The sequence below is a fragment of the Dreissena polymorpha genome, chromosome 12 (genome assembly GCF_020536995.1).
Source record: "Dreissena polymorpha isolate Duluth1 chromosome 12, UMN_Dpol_1.0, whole genome shotgun sequence".
In the NCBI taxonomy this organism is placed as follows: Eukaryota; Metazoa; Mollusca; class Bivalvia; order Myida; family Dreissenidae; genus Dreissena; species Dreissena polymorpha.
In genome coordinates, this window is record NC_068366.1 from 3,892,682 (window position 1) to 3,919,017 (window position 26,336).

Genomic DNA, 26,336 nt, shown 5'->3' on the forward strand with positions numbered 1-26,336 from the left:
TAATAGATATATTATTGCTTGTGTGTACATAGATTCTTTTCTTTGTATGAGAATTGAATGTAAAATATTGCTGTTTAAACAAGTATCCTTTGTTAATGCAATATTTTTCTATCGAAATGTGCTTATTTTTTTATTCTTCGCTCTTCGCTCGCTTGAGAATTTTCCTGTTTTCAAAAAAAATACTTTTATTTTTTTTCGCTCGCCTCTTCAACTTTTTTTTATAAAAAAACGGAGACCAACAAATCAATTTGGAGTGGCCAAAGATGCATATAATGGATATTTTAGAGTATGGTAAATGTTCAGTATTACTGTTTCCTCACAAATATCATAACAACAACGAAAATTTGCGAACAAGTCCCTTTAAATTGTGAAGCTTATGAAGTCTTGCTGTTGTAAAGAAATATATAAAAAAAACAATTGAGGACTTTTAAGAAAAAGGGAACAATCCGGAGGTATCCTGCTTTTATTATTGTATATACAGTTGTAGTAGTAACAGCATTAGTGGTAGTGGAAATTGTAGTAGTAGTAGTAGTAGTAGTAGTAATAGTAGTAGAAGTAGTAGTAATAGTGGTGGTAGTAGTAGTAGCAGCAGCAGTAGTAGTAGTAGTAGTAGTAGTAGTAGTAGTAGTAGTAGTAGAAGTAGTAGAAGTAGTAGTAGTAGTAGTAGTAGTAGTAGAAGTAGTAGTAGTAGTAGTAGTAGTAGTAGTAGTAGTAGTAATAGTAGTAGTAGTAGTAGCAGTAGTCGTAGTAGTAGTAGTAGTAGTAGTAGTAGTAGTAGTAGTAGTAGTAGTAGTAGAAGTAGTAGTAGTAGAAGTAGTAGTAGTAGTAGTAGTAGTAGTAGTAGTATTTTTAGTAGTAGTTGTAGAAAATAGTAGTAGTAGTTGTTGTTGTAGTTGTAGTAGTAGTAGTAGTTGTAGTAGTAGTAGTAGTAGTAGTAGTTCTTCTTGTTGTTGTTATTGTAGTAGTAGTAGTAGTATTAGTAGTTGTTGTTGTAGTTGTAGTAATAGTAGTAGTAGTAGTAGTAGTAGTAGTAGTAGTAGTAGTAGTAGCAGCAGCAACATAAGAAGCAGATGATGTTGTTAATGCTGTTGTAGTAGTAGAAGTAGTAGGACTAGTAGAAGTAGTTGTTGTTGTTATTGTTAATGTTATTGTTAATATGGCTCTTGAGCTTACAATAGGCTTGTTCTCCCCCGCCTACAGAGGCAATTGTCGGCATTGTATTTTTATTGATAAAAATATATATCTATATTTTATTGATATCGAAATATCTTATGGATATATAAATACGTTGAGTATTTTAGATATATAAATGCCTTTAGTAGTTGGTACGGAGTTTCTTATTAACTAATGCCCCATGTCCTTAATATCAATTAATCACATGGTAGTAGGTATGATGAATTAATTCTTATGACATCCAGGTGTATGTCCTGATAACAGTTGCATCACATGAAAGTAAATATTAAGAAATAATGCGTTTTACTTAAGACACACTGTCAGATGTTCAAACCGAATGAATTAAATGTACACAAGATAAGTATTGATGCAAAGCATCAAAGGGCGTCGGGAATTTCAGTGTAAAAGGCACTCAATGAAGTTACATGGAACGATTTTTTTTCTACTGTAAATATTAATATATTGGCCGATTATTTTAAACAAAATAGAAAAAGATACTGGTATAACCATTATCTATGATTTTGTGTTATAACCCCCAAATAACCATTATCTATGATGTTGTGTTATAACCCCCAAATAACCATTATCTATGATTTTGTGTTGTAACCCCCAAATATTTCATAGTTCATTTTATTTACATTGGTTTCCTTTTGTTTACTGGCATCCGTCTGCAGTTTTCATTAATGGAACAGGACTGTGTAGGTTTTAAAACATCTGCTTCATTTTGTAAGCGTAATTTCATATTTTTCTCAACTTCAAGGGGAGATGATTCTGAACTTATTCTTACGTTGCTCATTTACGATAGGGGTTGAGTACTCATTGATGTGAAGACACTGTTTAAGTTTTAATGTGTTTACGAACCCCCCACCCTCTCACACATATATTTCATGGGCATAATAAAAACAAAAAATGGTTACAATAAAACAGCATATTTATTTAAACTAAAATGTCTACATCAAAACAAAAAGTTAACATAGAACACAAATAAAATAATTTGATTCTACTGGGGCTCGAACCTTGGGCCTCTCACATGTGAAGCGAGCGTATAACCACTACACTACGGAACCGCTTGAAAAATCACCTTCTAACTAAGATATTAATAAGTGACTGTAGTGTAACGGTTATCAATAAAGCAATAAACCGTGTTATGGCTGTCGTCTTGTAAAATTGAAGAAAATACGCGTTAACCAAAACTCGAACAGCAAAAGTCTGCGCTATTGTTAGAAAAACCACAAAATAAGTATATTTTGATTATGTTTTGTTTTTATACAAAACCAGAAAGTTTCAACGGTTCGCGTATTTGCCAAGTCCTTGTGATCTTTTATTATTGCCCAGTCCATGTGATCAGTTATTAATTAAAAGAATTAGCTTTGCATTATTGGCAATAAATGTTGTAGTAAATGTAATAGGCACAAATGCAGTACTTATTTACACTAATTTACACAAAAAATCACCACTATGCAAGATATTCTGACAGCAAAAATATATACATTGATCCGTAAAACAACTTCTCCTCCCATAAGCGAAAAACAAACGTATTACATACGAGTCGCCGCACTTCAGTGCGACGCCAATAATGTACGGCTATTCGGTTGCGAACTGTTGATATTAAATCCCTTTGTCGAGTAGTAACATCATCATTGAAGAAGGGGAGCTCGAAGCCAACTGAAGGCGTGTATTGCAGAAAAAGTGGTGCTGTTGTATTAATATGTTCCTAACAATTTCATCTATATAAAATGTGTAGTATAAAAACATGTGCCTCAAAAGATGGAACATGAATACTTTACTAAAATGCATAATTTTAGGGAATTTACTGCATATATGCTGTCGGTTATCAAATAAAGAAATAACACACATAATAAATCTTATTCTTGGGTACCTTCCTTTCGTCACCGGCTTGTTCAGATGGGAAAGCGGTGGACTAAAAATCTGAAGATCGCGGTTTCCGTTGCCGGCCCTGCCACATAACTTTATTAGATTATATCTGCTCTCCACCCCTCTTCCTCTAATAAAATACATTGTATAAACGATTTGAATGTCAAGCGGTTGTTGTGATTGTACATGTAAACTAATGACAGTTTCCAGAAATCAAATGAACTTACTGACGGTTCGTCTATTTAATGAGTGTAATCGTTTAACTATTTTTCTTTTTATTGACCGTTGATTTTAAAAAATGACAAGAAAGTCATTCAATCACCTGTAATTTATAACTGAAAATAAACCCTTACTGAAAATACAATATATTTAAATTATTAACACAAACATTTCATTGAGTCAACACATTAAAATATAGGATATTGTGGTACAAAACGCATGCATAGATTTTAGTTGCTAGATTTTCACAGATACTGCAGATGCACTCTTTCAAAATGAAAGAAGTCCACGACACACATCAGTAACAAACGCATGCACTTAGTTGAGTTGACAGAGCTGAGTCTCGGGAGACTATGCTGATGCGCTCTGTTTGTCACTTCTGGGAGCAACGCCTGCTGTGGCTAAGCAGGCCAATGCGGGAATGGCAGTCCGTGTTGTACAATATGCACGCAACAAGGCTTGCAGTCGGGGAATTGCGGCGCGGGCTTTCCGCATGCTTCTCTTTCGAGTTGCAAGCTCAGAACTGCTTGCGTCGGCTGCCTCGATTCCTTTATGTATTGACTGTCTCCAAGCCATGTGATTCTCGGCCAAAGTCTCCCAGGTGTCTGTTGCGACGCCGCAGTCTTTGAAGTCCCCCTTGCAGTCACCCTTGTACCTCAGGACTGGCCGACCCACGGGTCGAGTGCCAGTTGCGAGCTGGCCGTACATGACGTCCTTTGGTAGGCGTCCATCCTCCATTCGGCGCACGTGGTCCTTCCTTTAAACTATAAACAATCACAATAATCCTTCATTTAATCTATAAGGAATCACAATAAGTCATGCATTTAATCTATACGCATTTACCATAAGTCCTGCATTTGATTTATAAGGAATCAAAATTATTCCAGCACAAAATATATAAACAAAAACTATAAGTCTTTCACAAAATCTATAAGCAATCACCAATAGATAGGTCCTGTTTTAATAAGTGGTACGCATGATGTTGTAGACACTTTGATTCCCGAAAATGTGGCTCTCTGATGTATGAGTTTTATCTTCTTGTTGAAATGCGTTTATTTATATAATAACTATTCTTACTAACCGTGTTAAAGCACGAATCAGTTTGCATAGGCAATCGCGACACAAGGGTAATGTATGCATAACTTAATTAAAACACACGTGAAATGTAACCACTGATGTTATTCGTTTTTCTATTCGACACGCTGGCCATGCGGATACTTCGATAACAGAATCCAGTAGTAGAACGTCGGCCTCTGGTACCGAGTTTAAGCCTAGATAGCAGCGGGAGGGGGGATACCGGAATTTGCCCACGATTCGGCAAGGGTACCGGTGTAGTACCAAGGAAGCAGATATCGAGAGGAGTGTATATAAGCTCCAACGTTACAATCGATATAAGATAAATAAATTTAAAAGATAAATAAATTTAAAATTTACGCTAAATTGGTCAGATTTCAATTCCGAAGATGTTGTATCTTAATTGAATATGCCATAAAAAACGAAAACCATATTCATTGTACAACGGGGTTATAAAAAGAAGGAAACTTTTCGGTGATTCGTTTTAAAATTAAAGTCAGTGCAGACATTGTCATTTATTGCATGCTGACTATAACAGTATTCCACCGCATTTTTTTTCATTTCTGGTCGAGTGTGTTATATATCTGTTGAAAAGTGTCCGGTAATCGGTCACAGGAGTGCCATTGTCGCTGAGATGATCGGTTAAAGAAGTCGCCCAAAAATGTGGCATCAGCATGTGAATTTCCTCAAATACGTTAGTAAACTTAAAATGTAACGTGTGTTAAATAAAAAAAGACTTATCTATCTATTAATTCAAATTGTTAACAAGTTCTTGATTTATTTCTGTGTGTGTGTGTGTGTGTTTAAATTTGTACATGTTGATTTTCTCGTTTTTGCTCCACGAAAGCCACCGTTTTTTCGCGAATTTCTTTCATCGCAATACAATAAAATAATCAGTACAACATGTTACTTTTGTTTATTAATTATTCATTTTTTCGGCGTAAGCTGCATAAGCCAGCTTTTCACCCTGACTTGACCTTTGTAAGTGTCCAATAAAATTCAAATAAAATTTCCCGCGGCTAGGTACGAATGAATACACTTAATTTATTCCATTGGCTGATTTGAGTATACCACCAGAACATTGGAAACATATCCGCGTCTTTGTACCACTGTTTTACTGTATGAAACAATTTTATCTCTAATGAAAAGGCTTAATAGATAGAACAGTTTTACACTCAATTCTCGACATCAATACAGTTTGTGCGTACACCTTTTATTTTCAGAGTATTACCAGCGCAAAAGCGTTTATACTTAAAAGGCTATGTTCTCATATTTAGTACTCACTTCCATATTCCTGTCAACATGTTAACATGTAAAAGTATAAAGAGCAGTGGAAGCGAGGCCTCACTTTAAAGAATTGCATTTCAACCCGCGAGGTTTCGGGTCAAGTCGCGGACATTCATAGTTTATATACAGGCATCACCGGAGTTCGCGGTCAGTTAAATAATCGTTATATAATAAAGACGCTATCCGTGAACTAGGTTACCTGGAATTTTCTTTAGACCAGAAATATGTTAAAAGAAGATATTCAGCAATATAATTATGGTATGTCAATAATAGATTCTTAATGTGTTTTCAACAATACAATGATAAATATTATTTTTAATAAATTTAACCATAATTATTCCACCATATTGCCTAATGTACTAAAGTGATATTATGAGCATGTAACAGTTTATAGGTGTCTATCGCAACCGTTGATTATTTTTGATGTTTCTACTTCATATACACTTATAGTAATTAATGCAGCATCAACATACTAAAACAATATACCAGAAAGAGAAAAATAATGCATTTGAATATTAACCGTACTTTCGTTTGACAACTGATCATGCGTTTACGAGTTGAACCTAAATTTAGTTTTAGTGCAGATTTGTTCATACGACACAAAGACACAATATTGTTTTACGGATCATTTCGGCTTACAGGACTGGGTGGGTCACGTAAGAATATCGAATATAAAATATATTTTTATAAACAACTGGTAGCAAGGTGAGTTGCAGATAATTCATCAGTAACCACATTTTAACTAACTATTTTGACCTGTTAATTCTTTTCAGCTCAATTCAACAGTGCAAAATGCCCATAATATCACTTTAAGCATGAGCACGATGATTCTCGATACTGTTAATAATCTAATCAAATAGCAATGCCCGACAGACCACTAAAACAGGTTTGTTCTCGTGTGGCCGGTTGACTCATATGTTTAAATTTCACTTCCATTCTTCTTTTGGTTTTCTGTTTTGTATCTATAGGTTTATGACCAGCAATATGTTATAATGTAAAATAAGCCGCGAAAACTCCCCGTAACATCCCGTACTGCGTGTGATGCAGCTAAGAACTGCACAGAAAAAGACATTCGCTATCCTTGATCTCATTCATTAAACTATTTACGCCGTATATCTTTTTTAAAGATATTTCTTGTTTATTCTATAAACGACCTAAGAATTTAAGTAATAGTCTTGTGAAATGTTCAGTGTCTTATAAAAATACTCAAATACATTTATCTGGTAAATGTAACCGACGAAGATGCACACACTGCAATAATATTAACATATGTTCAAATTTCAAGAGTAGTGTTTCTGGTTTACCCTATGATTTACGCTATGATGTTGATTGTACTTCACGTAATGTTATATATCTAATAACATGTAAAAATTGCTGTAAACAATATGTCGGGCAAACTAATCAAAATGTATCCCACAGAATGAATAGCCATAGATTTAATATAAAAAACGGTTAAATAAATAATATTTTACATGTTGCTACACATTTTGGATCTACTCAAAATGATTGCATTTATCTGATTTCTCTTTTGTACCTTTTGATGTTGTTGAAAACAATCTAGACCGTTTATGTAAAGAAACATTTTGGATACATAAATTAAAAACTATAATTCCTAACGGTCTAAATAATAAACTGCTTTATAACATATAGAATATTAGCATAATTCACATATACATTTGATGTTTGCCTATTACACTGTCCTTTTATTTAAAAAATTCGCAATACGAAGTGCTATTCCATCTATCTATCACACGATGTTCCGTGGCTGAAAACCCCAAATGAACAGAACATAAATGCAAGCAAAATGAAGAACTCACCTCTCGCGCGCAGCTTTTTTTCTCTGTTATCGAAGTGCCATCGCTATATCGAAGTATCTGAATGACCAGCGTGTACTTCAGCAATAAAAAATAACATATATATATATATATATATTATATATATAATTTAATCATGACATTTCTAAAAGTTAGTATGCGTTTACCTGCTTATTTGCAATAAACGCAATCACAATACTCTCGTTGCTTTCAATACGTTTATTAAATACACTGTGATAAAATTAAGGATGTTGTCAGTTAGTGAAAGGGTTACTTACAACATAAATGTCTGTATGTTCTCATCGCTGTGATATGACTAAAATACTGCTGATTACGCCAAACAAAATTCAAACAAACAAAATGCACGTGTGAACTTATCATTTCTCTGAGGGGAAGTCACTGCTCCGTGCAGATTGACATGGGGTATGTTATCAATAAGGCCACCCCGTTATCAGACCCAGTGTTCTACAATCTGACTTCTACAGTAGTCCAGGACGCTTGAACCATTGCATACAGTTGATTGATTTGCATGTAGTGAATCACATACCATTCAAGGGTGCCTGTGAAATGACGGAATACACTTTTTATTATTTCCCAGTTCGAGGTGAGTTGTGAAGGATGTTCAATTAATAAATTATTCTAACATTATACTCGCTGATAGTTACATGTATACAAACAACGTCGAACAAACTAGGACTATCAACATAGAAAAGCAAACAGAAGAAGCGGTCTCGATTTTGATAGCATCACAATAAAATTATCATTTTAATTAAAAAATAATAATGTAGCTGACCATCTTTTTGGTTAATAAACAACGATTTGGAGTTCTGAAGTCTTTGTTTAATACTGGTCCTCACGCAGGTTGCGGCGAGGCTATCCGGATGCTGTCATTGTTTAATACTGGTGTACATGTAGGTCGCGGCGAGGCTATCCGGATTATGTCTTTGTTTACATGTAGGTCGCGGCGAGGCTATCCGGATGTTGTGGGCAGACGTTGGCGCGTCGTACGAGGAGATCAACGTGGCGCCCTCTGTGGAGGTGTGGCAGCAGCAGTGGAAACACAAGATGGTAAGGGACAGAACACGAGATGGTAAGGGACAGAACACAAGATGGTAAGGGACAGAACACAATATGGCAAGGGACAGTCTTTGAGTTTGTAAAGGGGAAGGCTCCGAGTTGGTAAGGGGAAGTCCTCGAGTTGGTAAGGGGCAGTACTTGACGTGGTAAGGGTCAGTCCTTCTGTTGGTAAGGGGCAGTATTTAAGTTTGTAAGGGGCAGCCATTGAGTTGGTTAGGGTCAGTCATAGGAAACACAAGATGGTAAGGCAAAGTCTTTGATTTTTTAAAGGGGAAGGCTCGGACTTAGTAGGGGCAAATCTCGGAGTTGATGAGTGAAGTCTCGTAGTAATTAAGGGACAATTAGGAGTTATTAATGGACAGTTTCGGATATGATAACGGACATGCTTGAAGTCGGTCACATACCACTTCAGAGTGATTAATGTAAATCTCAATGTTGCTAATGGAAGGCTCGTGAATTAAGGACAACCTTAGTGTTATTAAGGGACAGGCTCTGGGTGGTTTAATGACAGTTCTCGGATCGGTTCGGGTTGATAAAAGAAAGTCTTGGATTTCATTGGAAGTGAACAAAGTACAGCTACGTTAGAGTGGCCATGTGTTCAAGTACATCGTTGAATTCACACACGTGTTTTATAACCAAGTATACAGCTGCTACGTGCAGTCCATGTTTTGCATGTATATTATGTAGTTGGCCTGTCTGCATGTATATGCCATCTTTAAAAGTAAATTATACGAGATGAAATTTTTTGGTAATCATATATCACATCGTTTTGTTTTCTCCAGCATGATTTCCGGTTGATGCTCACACTGGTTCCCTGTTTATTGTGCTAGTGCAGCCATTACGCTGGTTCTCTGTTTCTCGTGTTATTTCAGCCGTTATACTAATTCCCTGTTTTTCGTGTTATTTCAGCCGTTCGGCCAGGCCCCGATGGTGAAGCACGGGGACCAGGAGCTAGTGCAGTCGAACGCCATACTGAGATACCTGGGCCGGAAGTACGGTACGCAGCTATTGTTGGGGGTACTTTTGTTCTCGTAATTGCAAAAATGTGTAGCTTAGTTTTACTTTCTATCCAGAATATTTTACCAATATATGTTTGAAATCATATTTTACAAGCATGTTAAAAGTTAAAAAATAATAATAAAGGAACAAGTAGACAGATTTCGTGGAATATGTCATGAGCTACATGTAGATTTTAACGAAAGAATAATATAAGGAATAGGCTACTCTCAAGCAATTATAATAAAGAAAATGGATTACCAATGTTGCAAACATCGGGACTCGAACCCAAGACCTTTGACAGCAAAATCTTACACCAATCACTAAACAAATGAATCGCTCATAAAACAACAGCGACTAATTAAAACATTGATATTGTAACACGCATAAGAATAACATTATCGATAAAACCCGTTTTAAAACCGTTATTATGTATTTCAATTAATGATTATCCATTCACGATCTTGAATATTCATGAAAATTCATGACGCGGATATAGAGTATGCCTTCTATAACAATGTTTTACATATTTTGCAAAAAATGAGGGAACTCAAACACCGTATAGCCGAAAGGGCGTATTCATTTAAAAAAAAGAATAAATATCAAGTGGTTTACCGGTTGAAAACACACGCTACTCCTTGGCGAAAATCACGAAAACGACATTTTGTAAGCCAGTACCATCTAACCTCACTCAGTCAGCTCCCGTATACGCACGCCCCCTGCTTAAACTGAGTCTAACTGTGAGATTTAACACTGATGTAGTTGTAGACCAAGTTGTGTGTTTTGGCTCCAGGACGTTTTAATCTCGAGCTCATAAGATTCGCGGGTCTCGTTATTTTACTTTCTTGCGTACATTTTTTTATCTAAAAATCGGTTGCAGGCAATCGCCGAATTTTATGCGGCTGGAGTTTGAGTTGTTTTATGACAGTCGTTTCCTACATGATTTTGAATCTACCTATCTACTCATTTAACATTGTAACAAAGGTTCTATGTTTTAGTATAAACAATATATTAAAGTTGTATTTAGTTGCCGACAAAAAGTCAACGCGATTCTAGATAAATAAATAAATGTAAAAAATACGTAGGTATGTAAATCTTGATGCAAGATCATTCGTTTGTATAACGTTTTGGAAATATTCCAAGTATGTAGTCGTACAAAAACATCCAAAAATTAGTATAGCTTTTTTTTCGCATTGTTGGTGAGTCAATTGTCAAGACTGGAAAAAATCATGTATGTAACTGTAACTACAAATGAATCTTTACAACGGCCCCTTATGCAAACCTATATGTCACTGTTACTACGAGTGTTTCTGTATGCTGGCTAATGTTTCAGACCTTTGTGTCACTGTGTCTACGAATGTTTCTGTACTCTGGCCCCTGCTGTAGACCTATATGTCACTGTAACTACGAATGATTATGAACGCTGGTCCCCTGTTTCAGACTTATATGTCACTGTAACTACTGTCACGTAATCGTTCATAGTTCATGGACGACACATAGTTACTAGCAATGTACATTACTCTTAAATTACTGGTGTGTAGCCTATCATTCAATATCTCGTCATGCGCGTATTGCCATGATGACGAGATTTGCATTAACTACCATTTTCCCGTGTTGCGCATGGGGCAAGTCCGTCCCTCTCTATTAATGTCAATTTATCTGCATAATGTGGGATAAAAATATTCAACAATACCATATATCAGTTTCTAGTCCAATTTAAAGTCTGACATAACTAATATTTTCAATTATACAAATACGTTGTGATTGCTACATGATTGTGTCTTTGTCCAACTGTTCACCTCTAGATCTAAATGCTAACTGATTATTTTCCTACAAAATTTGCCCCGTGAAACTCAGATATGAATTCCATTGGTCAGTGTTCTATACGTGCTTAGTTCTGGTTGGTTGGGTTACATTCGGGAACAGAGCGTTCAAGCTTTTACATGCATCGAATAGTATTGTTTCTGTACAAATATCGTGTGTAACTAAGGCAAACAAACACCACCGCCTAAATCCTTTATGTTAACAGCGTCGAAGCCATTATTAGATAAGAGCGTTGTTAAACACACAACCTATCTATATACGATATTTGATCTTATACTCTGTTTATTTTGTGACTGCACTTTTGTGACTGTCATGTTTACTACCCATCGATAAAATTTTCAATATTTCATACATAAAGTAATCCCAAAATAGTCCACCTACAAATTCCTACCATAACGTGACACAACGAATGTTTATGTACGCTGGTCCCCTATTTCAGACTTATATGTCACTGTAACTACGATGTTTCTGACTCTGGCCCCTGTTGTAGACCTATATGTCACTGTAACTACGAATGTTTCTGTACGCTGTCCCTGTTTCAGACCTATATATCACTGTAACTACGAATGTTTCTGTACGCTGGTCCCCTGTTTCAGACCTATATGTCACTGTAACTACGAATGTTTATGTACGCTGGTCCCCTGTTTCAGACCTATATGTCACTGTAACTGCGAATGTTTATGAACGCTGGTCCCCTGTTTCAGACCTATATATCACTGTAACTACGAATGTTTATGTACTCTGTCCCCTGTTTCAGACCTATATGTGACTGTAACTACAAATGTTTCTGTAATCTGTCCCCTGTTTCAGACCTTTATGTCACTGTAACTTCGAATGTTTATGTACTATGTCCCCTGTTTCAGACCTATATATCACTGGTACTACGAAAGTTTATGTACGCTTGTCCCCTGTTTCAGACCTATATGTCAATGAAACTACGAATGTTTATGTACGCTGGTCCCCTGTTTCAGACCTATATGTCAATGAAACTACGAATGTTTATGTACGCTGGTCCCCTGTTTCAGACCTATATGTCACTGTAACTACGAATGTTTATGTACTCTGTCCTCTGTTTCAAACCTATACGTCACTTTAATTACGAATGTTTCTGTACGCTGTCCTCTGTTTCAAACGTATATGTCACTGTAACTACGAATGTTTCTGTACGCTGTCCCCTGTTTCAGATCTATACGGTGACGGACCCCTGGAGCAGTACCGGATGGACATGCTGACCGACCACGTAGAGGACATCCGGTCAGAGTACAGCCGCATGATCTACCACAACTATGTACGTATATGGGATGTTAATACATTCACAGCAATGTGAATTTTTTCATCAAACGTTTATTTAATACAAACTACTCTACTATGGCGTTGACTTAAAGTTGGACGACTGATAACAGAAAGATAAAGGGACGTATTAAAAATATTCAAATTTCGGCAAAAAATGTCCTTAAATGTGCTTACTTACAAAATTGTAATATTTGAAACAGTCTAAGATAAATAAAATATACAAACAAACAAAAACTTCGAAGCTCTTACCAGGATAAGTGCCCAAGACTATTGAACGCAAACCCCATATAGCTACTACTCGACCATTCAGTATTGTGAAGTTTAAAGGGGCCTTTTCACGTTTTGGTAAATTGACAAAATTTAAAAAACAAATGTTTCAGATTCGCAAATTGTCTCTGTTGTTATGATATCTGTGCGGAAACAGTAATACTCAACATTAACCATGCTCTAAAATATCCATTATATGCATCTTTTTTACGATTTAAAAACCTGAAAATTATAAAATCGTTGCAACGCGAAACGATTGCATAATTTGGAGAGTTCTGTTGTTTTCGTTATATTTTAGGATACTACGAGGATTGCTTATATAAAGTATAGAATACATCACTCATTGTATGAGCTCGGATGGCCGAGTGGTCTAAGCGATAGACTTTTACTTCAGGGATCAGTGGTTCGAACCCAGTTGAGGGTTACTTTTTTTTCTTTCTTTAATTGTTTAATTCTTGTTTAATTCTTGTATTTTTTTTTGACTGGAGCTCTTTAGATCCAATGTTTACATTTATCAATATAAAGCATTTAATGACAAACTTCAATACATGCCAAAGTCTGTGAAAAGGCCCCTTGAAAAGTATTTTAACGCTATTTATTACACATACTTTGCCAAATAACGACGAAAAACTTAACAAACGCTTTATTATTTACATGATTCGATTGATGATTGTTCATAGACGAACACATAATTGAGTCTCGCTCGGTGAAAATGGGGCTAAATGCATGTGCTTAAAGTGTCGTCCCAAATTAGTCTGTGCAGTCTACACAGGCTAATCAGGGACGATACCTTCCGCGTAAACTGGAATTTTGCTTAAAAGAGACTTTCTTCAAACAAAATATATCATTAAAGCGGAGAGAGTCGTCTTTTATTAGCCCGTGTCTACTACACAGGCTAATCTGCGACGACATGCATTAAACCCTCTTCACAGAGCGAGGCTCATATTTTTGCCAAGTGTATTTAGTTAGCACTGTTTTTTGCTGATTTGTATAAAAAACATACATCATTTTCCACGACAATTTTTTTTGGAAAATGTTAATTTATTTAAATTGAATTGTATTTCAGTTACACAATTTAACGCTACTGTATAATATCTAAAATAATTCCCATCAAATTTTGTTTGAGATGTCAATTATTTTTTGTTATGCATTTCCGACCATCATGTTGTCTGTACAACGGGAATGATAATTAACACTACATAGTATATATATATGTATATATTTACATGCATATTCTTCCCTAGGACAACGGCAAAGACGAGTACATTAAATCTATTCCTACCAAGTTCGCCCCGGTCGAAGTAAGTAATCAAAGAGTACACTGTCCGCTTGTATGGGCTTTTTGTTCAAATTGAAGTCTCTTCTAAACTAAACTCCAGTTTAGGCGGAAGTACTGTCCCTGATTAGCCAATACGGACTGCACAGGCTATTCTGGGACGACACTTTACGCATATGTATTAAGACTAATTTTCTCATAATGAGGCTCATAATATTTGTACAACTTTTGCATATTAAACCTTTGTTTAATTCAGTTTGTTCAATTATCTCGAATAGTGTATCGTTTTGTTTCTCCTTCCAGGTGTGAAGACGTCGTTAAATTGCGCTGACGCTTAACATTAAAAAGAAGTGCATGCCTTATTGTTAAAGCAAAAAACACAGGGCATACTGCTTCACGTTGTGATATTATTATTTGCATATTGTTGAAAGGCAGTATTCTTATTTCTCACTAAAACGATTTTTTAAACTAATTTTTTATTTTATTTATTTTAATGGCAATCATTGCATCCACACGTCCACACAGCTTTTTTAAATTGCCAGGTATTGACAATACATGTTTAGTCATCTTCTTCGTTTTGTTTTCAGAAATTTCTGATGTCATGGGGAAATGAATACATCGGCGAAAGGGTATGGATCGACGTCATGTTACTTAACTTCCTCAGGATGAGTATGTGGGCATAAATTTGTTAAAATTAAAGAAACAAAAGTTTAAACATGTCGTTTACACTTGCATTAATCGTACATAGCCCAGGATATACAAGGGTGGGTATTACAGGGGATTTTACTTCACGACGCAGTCTTACGGTTCGGAGCCATTTTACAACACTTTTTCTCTATGATTCCTGATATAATGCTTTGAAAAAAGTTTTTTAGTCTTAATTGCAAAAACTACGACCCATAGTTCAATAAATTAATGTTGAGTTCTGATTCCAGATGGTCAGTGCTTTTAACGTTGAAAAAAAGTTAAATTTAAATTCAACCATTACACACACTCCATTGGATAGCGCCATATGAAAGGGATATTAATGGAAATGCGCTGAGACTGTTTGGTAACGGAAGATTTGATTTTCTGCCGCATATTTCAGATCTCGTTCGCGGACTACAACATGTGTGACCTGCTGGATATCCACGAGGTGCTGTCCCCGGGCTGCCTGGCCCAGTTCCCATCCCTTACGGCGTACCACGCCCGCGTCCTGGCCCGGCCACACATACAGGCGTACCGGAAGAGCGAGGGCTTCAAGACGCGACCTATCAACTTCAACGGCAAGCAGTAAACACAGTTGACGCCCATGTTCTGACAAATAACAGACTGGAGTCCCAAACGCTTGATTCGCTTTTAGTTTAGTCACACATATGGTCGGCCTCGTTACATCGAACAGCAAGCAGTACACACTAATGCCATGTCGTGTTGCTTTGGTGGCATCACCATCTATCTATAGACGAGTTGACGCACGCGCACCTGCGAAGTTTAGAATCCGCCCACTGGTTAGCAAAATGTTGTGGAATTCATATTAGATCTTACACAAAATGTTGACATGATCATAGTTCATAATAACTTTAAGTAAATATAGTAAATATTATTAAACGAATTGTGTCTGAATAAAACAAAAAAACTGATGGCCCCATCGTGTTTACTTTAGAGACATCACCAATACAAACAGTTAAAGTCCATGGCCCGAACACTGAATGTCCGGAGTTCTTAACACTTGCACTTTATCCGCTTTTAGTTTAGTCACGTAGAGAATCAGCCAAGTGGGGCGTTTTATCAAAAGCTGTCTCTCCAAATTTCAAGTTCAAGTTGCGTTTTGTTTATCGACACACAACTACTAACCGACCGTTTTTAATTTCAAATGCCACGTGTGATTTATTAAAGATCCATAAACAATCAAAATCAACGAGTACATATTATACTTCGTAAAATAAAGTTACCCCCCCAAAAAAAACACACAAAAAAACAACAACAACAACAGTGTTACTTATTTATATAAATAGCCAGAATTTCAACCATAGAGTTGGTCTGGTAACATTGATTTAACGAGATACAAACTGCTCGTTTTCATTTTTTCTGGGACAGTATATCCCATTTGAATTTACCGCGACGATATCCGAACATTTACGAGCTAACGCGAGATTGGCTTCGGGCAGCGTCGGAAGGCGGAAGCATGATGTGGATCTCATGAATAATCATTATGTTATTAATTAGTGGAGATGAAGTGAGGACGTCCTGCTTTAGCTATTCAACAAGAAAAACAGGAAAAGAGAGCGTGCAAAAATGAAAGTGAATGTGGGGCAATACATAACTGAAAGGAACTGTGTCAAGGAAAGAATGGGTTTGTTCTTTGTTTTTGAACTTGCCTGTTATCTTTATAATAGCGCGTAGAAATTATAGAAAGCTCAGGCAAGTGCGCTCAAAATTATGCAAATTAACGCAAACCGAATAAATCTCATCCTGACTCGAGATTATCCGTGAAACGATTTTTAGATGCTTAACGCTGCAGAATGTTTGTACTTTAACTTTTCTCTTTACACCAAATTACTTGTTTAAGGGTTTCCTATTGAAATTTACGTTCGTATGGCGGTTTTGGTTGTTGCAAGTTTTTAAATAGCGTCATAGTATTCGGAAGTTTTTTATGGATCTTTAATTGAATGGTATAAAGGTTAAAAGTTGCAATATCACGTAATATTGGAACTGTACTGGAAGCATATTAGAAATGACTTCCAGAAAACCAATCTTATTTATCTGTTGTACTCGGGAGTAACAGACAAGAGCATTCAACGAATTTCCGATTCGAATGATGAAGTGAATATAATAGTTACCTAGTGATTTAGTTTCTTTATCCAACGTGACCCAGTTTCAAACTCGGCCAAGATATTATTAAGAAAAATCTTCTAACCCAGTTTCATGACGATCGGACAATATAATGCATGTGCGTAAAGTGGCAGGTTGGTCGATAAGCTTCGTGGTGCAGGACATCGCCACGCCGTCTGTATCGCTGCCATTCGTTTTCTCTGATATAACTATTGGGGAGGCCATAGCTGCGTTTGAGTCGCAATCGCCGCGTTCGGTGATTCATGATTAACTTATGGCAACGGTGTCGCTAATGGACGGGACAGTGGCGGGAACATGTACCTCAGATGGATGCAATTTTGACTGGTCAACATTTTCGGGACTTAATGGGAACAGTCCACAACGTTTAAACCCATGGATTATCTGGTTCTCATGGCAAAACTGCGCCGCAGCGAGGCTCATATACGTATTAAAATGGGTCCACTTTCACAGCGGTATCGTATACAAATGGGCCTGAAATCTTGAATCAAAATGGGTCTACTTTATCAGAGTTCCGGTATAAATATGGGTCACATTTCGGAAGTCTCAATGGGACACCCCTGCCCTAAAATTTGGAAAGTAAACCCCCCCCCCCCCCGGGAATGTGCTCCTCTCGCCAGTGTTTTCCTACCCATATTACCCATGCGCCAGTTGTTTCCGCCACATATTACAAATACGCGACTTTTTCACTCCACTTTATAACCTCCACTTTCAGACACCAGCGAACACGAGTCTGCGGTACCTAGTCGGGCGTATGTCCACCGACCTGGCCCCGCACCGCTACATATATGTCAGCGAAGTGGCGACGTTCAGCGAGGAGAATACGTCTGACGCCATCAACTCCATCTGTCATTCGATGGTTGATAAGTGCTGGGTAGTGGGGGCTGGAAGTCCGAGGTGTTCCTATTCGGCAGGTTCGAGCAGCGCATTAGAACTCAGTCTCTTGGCCTTGAACTAGGAATTATGAACTTCCGGCGTCGAATGATGACGTTGAAAATCGAGTACTCACGCGGTATAGCGACGACCAACGATAACAAGTTGGTTATCTGCGTCAACAAGACTACTACGTACTTCGACTATGACCCTAGCCACGAGAATCATGTCTTGAAACTGGGTCAAGACGGCGACGAATCAAAGAAGCTAAAATACGGCCGTGTCCCATCCGGGTGGTGGTGAATACCAACGATGAACTCTGTGTTTTCGACAATCTGAAGCACTCCGGAAGAACGAAGATATTACGCTGGTCGAAACGCCGACACGCGCTAACCTGAGAACTAAGAACTCGTCTATCATCAGAAAAGATAAAGTCAGTTTCAAGATTCCTGTGAGCCGGAAAGAGCGGGACGGTCCGTTGAGTCGACCTCGAAATACATCATGGACAAGATACACACGATGGACAACTACAGCTGAACAACAGTCCAAAAAACCAGGCACCGGCGCACGTAACCTACAGTTACGAAGCTCCTTCGACAACAGCGTAACCATAGGCACCTGTCCCGGAACACACCAAAGCGCTCAGCGGTATGAGGGGTGCAATAGAGACTGTGACCGTAACATACTCCGCGCCTTACCTGCCGCCCTTTGATCCCCGCGGAATCGCGTGCGACAAGAATGGTCCCGTGATCGTTTGCGACTATAACAGCAACATGGTGCACCTGCTGGACAAGAACGGACGCCTCTTGATGTACCTATTGACGGCGGCCGACGGCATCTTGAGGTTGATAGCGCCGGGTACCTATGGATGGGCGGTGAAAATCTACAAATTCATCGCGAAGGCTTATCAGGGACGACAACTTCCATTTTTATTGCATGTTTCGTTAAAAGGAATTCTCTTCTTAGCAAAAGTATATTGAAACCTAACTATGATTAGCTATTTGGAAGTTTGAGATCCCCACAGTTTAATTCTTGGCTACTGTTGCATATATCTTGATAGAAGCACCGGCGAATAAAGTTGAAGGTTCGAACAAGTGTTGATGTAAATTGCGCGCGTTTGCGGGGCCTATATATCACCACAGGATATTGCTTGTTTGTATTATAATTGTATCCATATAGTGAGTTGCTGTCACACTTTATAACCACGAACAACTACAGGTGTCCTCTTTAAAGTTTGCGCCGTTCACTACATCTAATGTAGAATTTAATTATTTGAATTTGTTTCTTTACACCATGTATATAATATCTGTTGATTTATTTGATCATCATGCCTTAAGAAACGAAATGAGATTTAGTTTTTATTTCTGAACTCGCAACGCTAGAATGTTTGCTGCCAAAGCAGGGAAAAGGCAACTCTAATTGGATGCATTACATATTAGCTCAGAATTAACTTCAATTTTAATTGAATCTAGCCTGATGAAAGTCAGCATATCTCACTTAAAAGCATAACACGTTTCTATTATTTTTAGAGTATACATTCAACATATTTTTTTCATATGTTGCATATTACATGTAATTCCCACAAATGTGTTTCAAGGTATAAAAATCGCTTTGGAATTGACACGTAGGACTATATATACCCGATTTCAAGCCATTTTCAGGGTCGAAGCGACGCTAATGTACGACTAATAAGCTTATTTGGCCTTAATTTGCTAACAGAAACAAATACTGTTAAAATGCTTTGATAATAATTTAACAAAATAATACAGATATTTAATGCAATATTATGCAATTTTGTGCACAAATCATATATAATATCTATAATACAATTTCCATAGAACTAATCTGTAAAGCCCGTTAGTAAACCAAAGCTTGAAATTGTATAGCTTTTTATGCAAACTATCGCTGTAAGAAGGCTCTCAGCAATGTGTCAAGGACCTTCAAAACGTTAGCAAAGTGACAGGGACTTTCAATTTTTTAATGTTATATGTTAATCACTTCCTAAGTTTCTCAGTAAGATGTAGTGGTGACAGCAATAATAAATCATAGTCGGAACAAGGACGCGCTAGGAGAGAAGCGTTTACGAAGGAAAAACGCAAATGTCGTCAAAAGTACACTTAACAGTGCAACACTTTGTAATACTGCTTTACTGATGTACATCATGATTTGATGACATAAGGCAGAAGAACACATTTGTATTTATTTATTTGTTTATGAAAACAAATACAATTTACACTGTATCATTTAAACTTAGAAACTATCAACCTGATTTAATATAATTTTTTTATCAAATAAAACTTCTATGAACACAGTTGATTCCTAAGTACAAATAATATCGCGATCAAATAAAGAATACATACATTTGCCAGAATCTGCCTTCAATAAACCTGTCTATGCTAAGAAAGTATGTAAAGAAAATGAAATAAAAGTAAACAGAGTTATAAATGCTTCACAACATGATCACCCGTACAATGCGACTATATCAAAACATGTCTTGGAGAGACTTGTAAGAGTTCAACACATGTAAAAAAACACAGACAAAACTTAACAAAAGCACCTAATATGTTTGCATCATGTGGAAAGTGTGGCATGCCCTGTGGTTCCAGCATATAATGTTACATTAATGTAGAAAACAACGATGGAGACATCAAAACTTCATTTCTTGGAAGTTACAGGCTTCAGCCGCTTTGCTCCAACCGCTACAAGTACATTAACAATAACAATAAAATAACAAACTTTACAAAACTGCACTTGGACAATGGCATGTAACTCATCAAAATAAGAATCTACAAAATAAGTACATGAATTAATCATCAGCAACCAAAAAGACGACCCATCAAAACATGTTTGCAGACATTAAAGTTAGGCTTGATTGGTCATTGTCTGCTTGGGTACTACTTAAATATACCTCGGGTACTCTTTAATATACTTAAACGTACCCTGGGTACAGAAAATATACTGAAATGTACCCGGGCATTCTAACAATAAATTGGTCGTTCTCGGCTTGCTTTTTTTTCAAATTAGCTACGTTCATTTTTCTGTCAATATTTTGTAAAATAGCTTCTATGTTATCTAAACTCCTGCTCACAAAAGCATGGCGATGAAGTTTTTTTTTCCAAAGAAAATTGTGTTTCGTATTCAGTAACGCGTTTTACGACATCATATTTTGGGCTGGAATATAACTCCGGTACAATATAAAATTGGCGGTTATGTGTTAGTACCCGGAGTACATAAAAGTATACTTAAGAGTACCCAGGGTACATTAAAGTAGTACCTGAGCCGACAATGACCAATCGAGCTACAGTTAGTGTACCATGTACAGGTATTAACCATTATTTTCTTGTTTTAAAATGTTGATCACAATTGCAATGCTTGTCAGTAGATTTTTTTTCAAGTTGCACATTTTCCTTAACTGAACATTATCCATTGGAGGTGTTTTCATTTTCTACAAGAAGTCAAAGGACACACACAATTCAAACCACACATAACAACTGCGTTCCTAGTTTACAAGTATTTCTTCAGAATACGTAATATTTCACTGTACAAGTCCAAACAACACCAGTAAACAAAAATATAGCAAAGTAATTAATGCATGGCTTCACACAATTAGGTTGGGAAGACAGTTGTGCAAGCAGCAATGATCAATCAAAATGCTTACATGAACACAAGTATAATGATCCCAGTTTGGTATCAAATATGCCTCCTTCTCTCGCAGTTTCGGTCATGGGTTATCTCCCCACTAAAGAAATGTTCTCAAATTCTTGGAATCTTTAGGAGAAACCAAGAACTTGTTTTTCCCAGGAAACAAACTTGAGATAATCTCTATAAGCCTCAAGCTTTCTTTGCATTACGAAAATTTAAAAGTTGAAACGTTAATCTACTAGCAACACCAGAGTACCTTTCACGTAGCAGACCTCAGCATCCACCCCAAGTTTCAAGAGGAAGTCTATCCAGAGGATCTGCTTGGTGGAGAGGCGGTCATTGGGTCCCTTCACCTCACAGATCTGTGGACGACAATGTTTGGTGGGAGAGTGTTTGCAAAATATGAATCAAATGATGCAAATCCGGTACATAAATGACCAAAGCATGAATCTTTTAGAGGATTCAGTGGTGGGTGAATAGAAGCACTGACCCACAAACAATTATAAGGTGATTCAAAATGTTTCGACATACAATGAACAAGAAACACCAATTAAGTCTACTATACACTCTGGTTAATAACACTTTTAACCTCACTGTATTAGAAAACACAAACATAACAAGAAAACCGGTAGTAAACTATACTGTTCTTCCCATCCATAAAGGAACAGCTGATTTTAAATCCAAGCCAGATACACCAGTCAAGTCTGCCAATTACTGCCCTCTAAATGATACCTTGAAGGTCCTGGTGTCTGTGTTCCACAGTGTGAGGTCAGGGAAGCCACTGCGGGTGTGTCGTGGGTCTCTCACATAGCGTCCCAGGATACCTGATATCACAGGGCCACCCATGCAGCTAACCAGGTGCTGCAAACAGACAGGTGGAGACAAAGTCAAATGCTTAGCACTAAAATAGATTTCGTCTGCGTGCTTCACATTTTTGAAGTGATTACAGGTCATATTTAAAAGAAAATCATTTCAAAGAGGTCATGCTCTATCTGGTTCGCTTCCATAGAGGATAAACTCTACCTGATGTGTGACCCTAGAGTTTAAACTCTACACGGTGTAAATCCCTAGAGGTTACACTTAACCTGATGTATTCTCTTAATGGTTACACTGTACAAGGTGTGAATACTTAGAGATTACACTGTAACTGGTTTGTATCCCTAGAGGTTACACTATACATGGTGTTTATCAGTAGAGGTCACACTCTACCTGGTGTGTATCTAGGCCAGAGAACTTCTCCCACGTGATCCCTTCAACCATAGTGCCATTGTGTTCAGTCCACACTCTTCCCACCTCTGCAATCAGCTCCTGTAACAATAAAGGGGAGGGGGCTGCACATCAGCATGTGGTACCATAATGCAACATACCATCAATACTCGAATAAAATTTATTTAATTGCTCCAGATTTTCATATTGGGCTAGTGCCTTTGCAGCATATCCCATTAAGTTTTCGCCAATTTGTTTTACCTTGATTGCATCAAAAGCACTAAGGTATACTGTGACAGTCAGTCTATATCCTTTAAAAAAAAAACAAGTATATTGCAGGTTTGAAAAATATTTGGAGAACATTTCCAGAATTATGGTTGAACTTTTCACCTCCCAATCCCTGGGCTGCCACCATAGCAACACCACCACCACCACTTCAGATGTCATAACTAATTACCCAGTGTCGTCCAGCAGATACAATGTAGTTGTTTACTAGCAGCACTAGTTTAAAACTATTTATTTCAGTTACATGGCAACAGAATCTAAAAGCTTCCATTTCTGGGAAATTCCTGTGTATTTTGTGGAAATCTGGATAACACTTCCAGAGTGAGAATCAAATCCGGTACCTCTGCATTGGTATGCACACACCATTTAAAACCACTGCTACATTTTTGCATCACTTCATAACGTAGGCACCATTTAAACTTATCCAGGGTTACACACCTCGATGCTGGCCCCTTTGATCCACTCTAGCCGCTCATCCACAACCTGACTCCTGTTCCTGTAGAAGTCCTGAGTGGCCAGGTCCAGTGGAGCCCCCTGGTAGGGTCCCTGGAACACATCTGCCACATCCGTGAACATCACGTCCCAGAAGAGCAGCACAAATAGGTTAGTCACCACTGAGCCCTCTGCATGCAGACCTATAGGCAGACACAACAATCCAATATTCTGACAAAAAACAATGCTACTATCATACAAGAGACCGTTAAAACTTCAAACTTTGAAACGTTCCATGGGTAAAGATACAGTAATGCTTTATTTATTCACAGCATTCTTTCAATGGAGGTGTGACATCGCTGCATTCATCTTACATATCAGCTTACACCAAGTTACTATTCCATTTTGCAACTTTGAAAAGTTGTTTTCTAATGTTAACTGACAATAACAGGGCCTTTTCTCACCATCTTGAGATTATGACCTATACTTGTGAAGTTAAGAATTTAAGCACAAATTAACTTTAAATTGGGAAAAAGTATCGTAGTTTGATTAATAACTTTTCAAAAATTATCCATAAAACTCAATTAAAACAGAAAATACTAAAACTGAAAATATTGGTGTAAGGGATGTTACAATTTCAAACGTCTTATTTCTATCCTTTACAGATCTATTTCCAAATATTTGAAAGTCAAACAATAAATTGGAAATTAAGGACATAAATTTGGTAAACAAAAAACATTTGCCATTGTGAATGACCAAAAAGCAGCAATAAAAAAAGCCCTGAATAAATAAATACCCCAAAAATTGATTAACATACGCATACAATTTATATAAAACATTTTAAAAAGAAATTTAACTATTTGGTAAATTTGATTCTTATATGGACTATAGCTCAGCATATGCACGTTTCCAAAACAATAAAATGTTTACAGATCAAGCACATAGATCATACGAAGGCAGTGACGTCACATCTCTATGAATGACTGAACACTACGTGACATCTCTTTGAATAGAATTACTGAACATTACATGACATCTGTATGAATAGAATGACTTAACACTACATGCCAGCCACCTTCTGGGTATCCGTTGTTCTTGTAGTGTTCCAGCACCAGTTCTTCTACAGCACACAGAGTGGTGGAGTCAGCGTCCCCTGCCATCACAAACTGGTACTTGACCCCCATCTGACCTGCATCTGATATCACCATCCCCTCTATCTCTACCTGCAACACAAACTGGTACTTGACCCCCATCTGACCTGCATCTGATATCACCATCCCCTCTATCTCTACCTGCAATACAAACTGGTACTTGACCCCCATCTGACCTGCACCTGATATCACCATCCCCTCTATCTCTACCTGCAATACAAACTGGTACTTGACCCCCATCTGACCCGCATCTGATATCACCATCCCCTCTATCTCTACCTGCAACACAAACTGGTACTTGACCCCCATCTGACCTGCACCTGATATCACCATCCCTCTATCTCTACCTGCAAACATAGGACCCCTCATGTGAACATTGGTCTTTTGCTATATGCAGCGGGTGTAGCTCCACACCAGTCTGCAAGTCCGCAGTCTGAAGGAGCTACTTTGTTTGCTAATGAGAAAACAAAACCTAGCGGACAAGGTAGCTCCGGATTATACCATGGAGATGCACAGGCTGGTCTGGAGATACGCTGGCCGCAAATCATATAACAGCCATTTTCACATGACACTTTTGCGGCTGATATAGCATTTGACATCACCATATCCTCTTACTCCATCTGAAAATAACTTTATAAAAAAAATGAGGTTTCTAGTTGGAAATTTTTGGCCGGAATGAGTTTAACATTATATTAATACAGTTTTTCCCAATAATTAATCGTTTACAAGTGTATACCTTTGTATTTTCAAATACACATATTAAACTAGAAATGGCGCGGCAGAGGCCGACGCGTATCCCCACGCCGAATGTTTGACCTAGGTGTGCCCCAGGGTTGGTAATGGGGCCATGCATAGCTGAGATTGACCGTATTGTCATAAGAGAAGTTCATCATCAATTAGAAGTGAATTGGTGTAGAAATGAAGAAGTTATAGTAAAAGGCAATTTTGGGTGGGTGTGACATATGTGGGCAGGGCGCCCCAGGGTTGGTAATTGTGCCATGCATAGTTGAGATTGACCGTATTGTCATAAGAGAAGTTCAGTATCAATTTGAAGTGAATCGGTGTAGAAATGAAGAAATTATAGTAAAAGGCAATTTTGGGCGGGTGTGGTCTATGTGGGCGGGGCCCCAGGGTTGGTAATGGGGCCATGCATAGTTGAGATTGACCGTATTGTAATAAGAGAGGTTCAGTATCAATTTGAAGTGAATCGGTGTAGAAATGAAGAAATTATAGTAAAAGGCAATTTTGGGTGGGTGTGGTTTATGTGGGCGGGGCGCCCCAGGGTTGGCAATGGGGTCATGCATAGTTGAGATTGACTGTATTGTCATAAGAGAAGTTCAATATCAATTTGAAGTGAATCGGTGTAGAAATGAAGAAATTATAGTAAAGGCAATTTTGGGTGGGTGTGGTCTATGTAGGCGGGGCCCCAGGGTTGGTTATGGGGCCATGCATAGTTGAGATTGACCCTAATGTCATAAGAGAAGTTCAGTATCAATTTGAAGTGAATCCGTGTAGAAATGAAAAAATTATAGTAAATGAAATTTTTTGGTGGGTGTGGCCTATATGGGCGGGCGCCCCAGGGTTGGGATTGGGGCCATGCATAGTTGAGATTGACCCTAATGTCATAACAAAAGTTCAGTATCAATTTGAAGTGAATCCGTGTAGAAATGAAAAAATTATAGTAAATGGAAATTTTTGGTGGGTGTGGCCTATGTGGGCGGGGCGCCCCAGGGTTGGGAATGG

The 26,336-nt window shown here is 37.6% G+C and overlaps 2 protein-coding genes and 1 long non-coding RNA gene across 7 annotated transcripts in view; 1 reads left to right on the top strand and 2 right to left on the bottom strand.

Moving 5' to 3' along the window:
- Positions 1–2,041: 2,041 nt before the first annotated feature.
- On the bottom strand, positions 2,042–7,832 carry LOC127852355 (uncharacterized). Its single transcript, XR_008036209.1, has 3 exons — positions 7,721–7,832; positions 7,446–7,520; positions 2,042–4,031 (listed from the first exon to the last, which is right to left on the bottom strand). It is a non-coding gene; the product is annotated as an uncharacterized LOC127852355 (long non-coding RNA).
- A 51-nt stretch (positions 7,833–7,883) lies between these two features.
- On the top strand, positions 7,884–15,794 carry LOC127852354 (glutathione S-transferase P 1-like). Its single transcript, XM_052386299.1, has 7 exons — positions 7,884–8,046; positions 8,401–8,510; positions 9,429–9,516; positions 12,524–12,627; positions 14,144–14,200; positions 14,763–14,804; positions 15,263–15,794. Exons 1-7 carry the CDS (start codon positions 8,010–8,012, stop codon positions 15,449–15,451), a joined length of 627 nt encoding a protein of 208 aa, XP_052242259.1. The 5' UTR covers positions 7,884–8,009; the 3' UTR covers positions 15,452–15,794.
- A 4,269-nt stretch (positions 15,795–20,063) lies between these two features.
- The window catches only part of LOC127852356 (fanconi-associated nuclease 1-like), an 83,529-nt gene continuing 77,256 nt past the window's right edge, over positions 20,064–26,336 (bottom strand). For 4 of the 5 annotated variants that reach the window (XM_052386303.1, XM_052386304.1, XM_052386302.1 and 1 more), the window contains 6 exons: positions 24,518–24,734; positions 23,449–23,645; positions 22,729–22,827; positions 22,252–22,380; positions 21,776–21,881; positions 20,064–20,576 (listed from right to left, as the gene is read on the bottom strand). In XM_052386303.1, coding sequence (XP_052242263.1) covers positions 20,533–20,576; positions 21,776–21,881; positions 22,252–22,380; positions 22,729–22,827; positions 23,449–23,645; positions 24,518–24,734 — 792 coding nt within the window. In that variant the 3' untranslated portion in view covers positions 20,064–20,532. The remainder of the gene's footprint in view (positions 20,577–21,775; positions 21,882–22,251; positions 22,381–22,728; positions 22,828–23,448; positions 23,646–24,517; positions 24,735–26,336) is intronic. The other variant, XM_052386301.1, reaches the window with a different exon arrangement.

Bases quoted from the DNA above. Each gene is read 5' to 3' on its own strand.
- LOC127852354 (XM_052386299.1), top strand. From the start codon at position 8,010: ATGACGGAATACACTTTTTATTATTTCCCAGTTCGAG. The intron at 8,511-9,428 runs GTAAGGGACAGA...GTGTTATTTCAG, and splicing joins AGCAGTGGAAACACAAGATG to CCGTTCGGCCAGGCCCCGAT. The intron at 14,805-15,262 runs GTATGGATCGAC...CGCATATTTCAG, and splicing joins ATGAATACATCGGCGAAAGG to ATCTCGTTCGCGGACTACAA.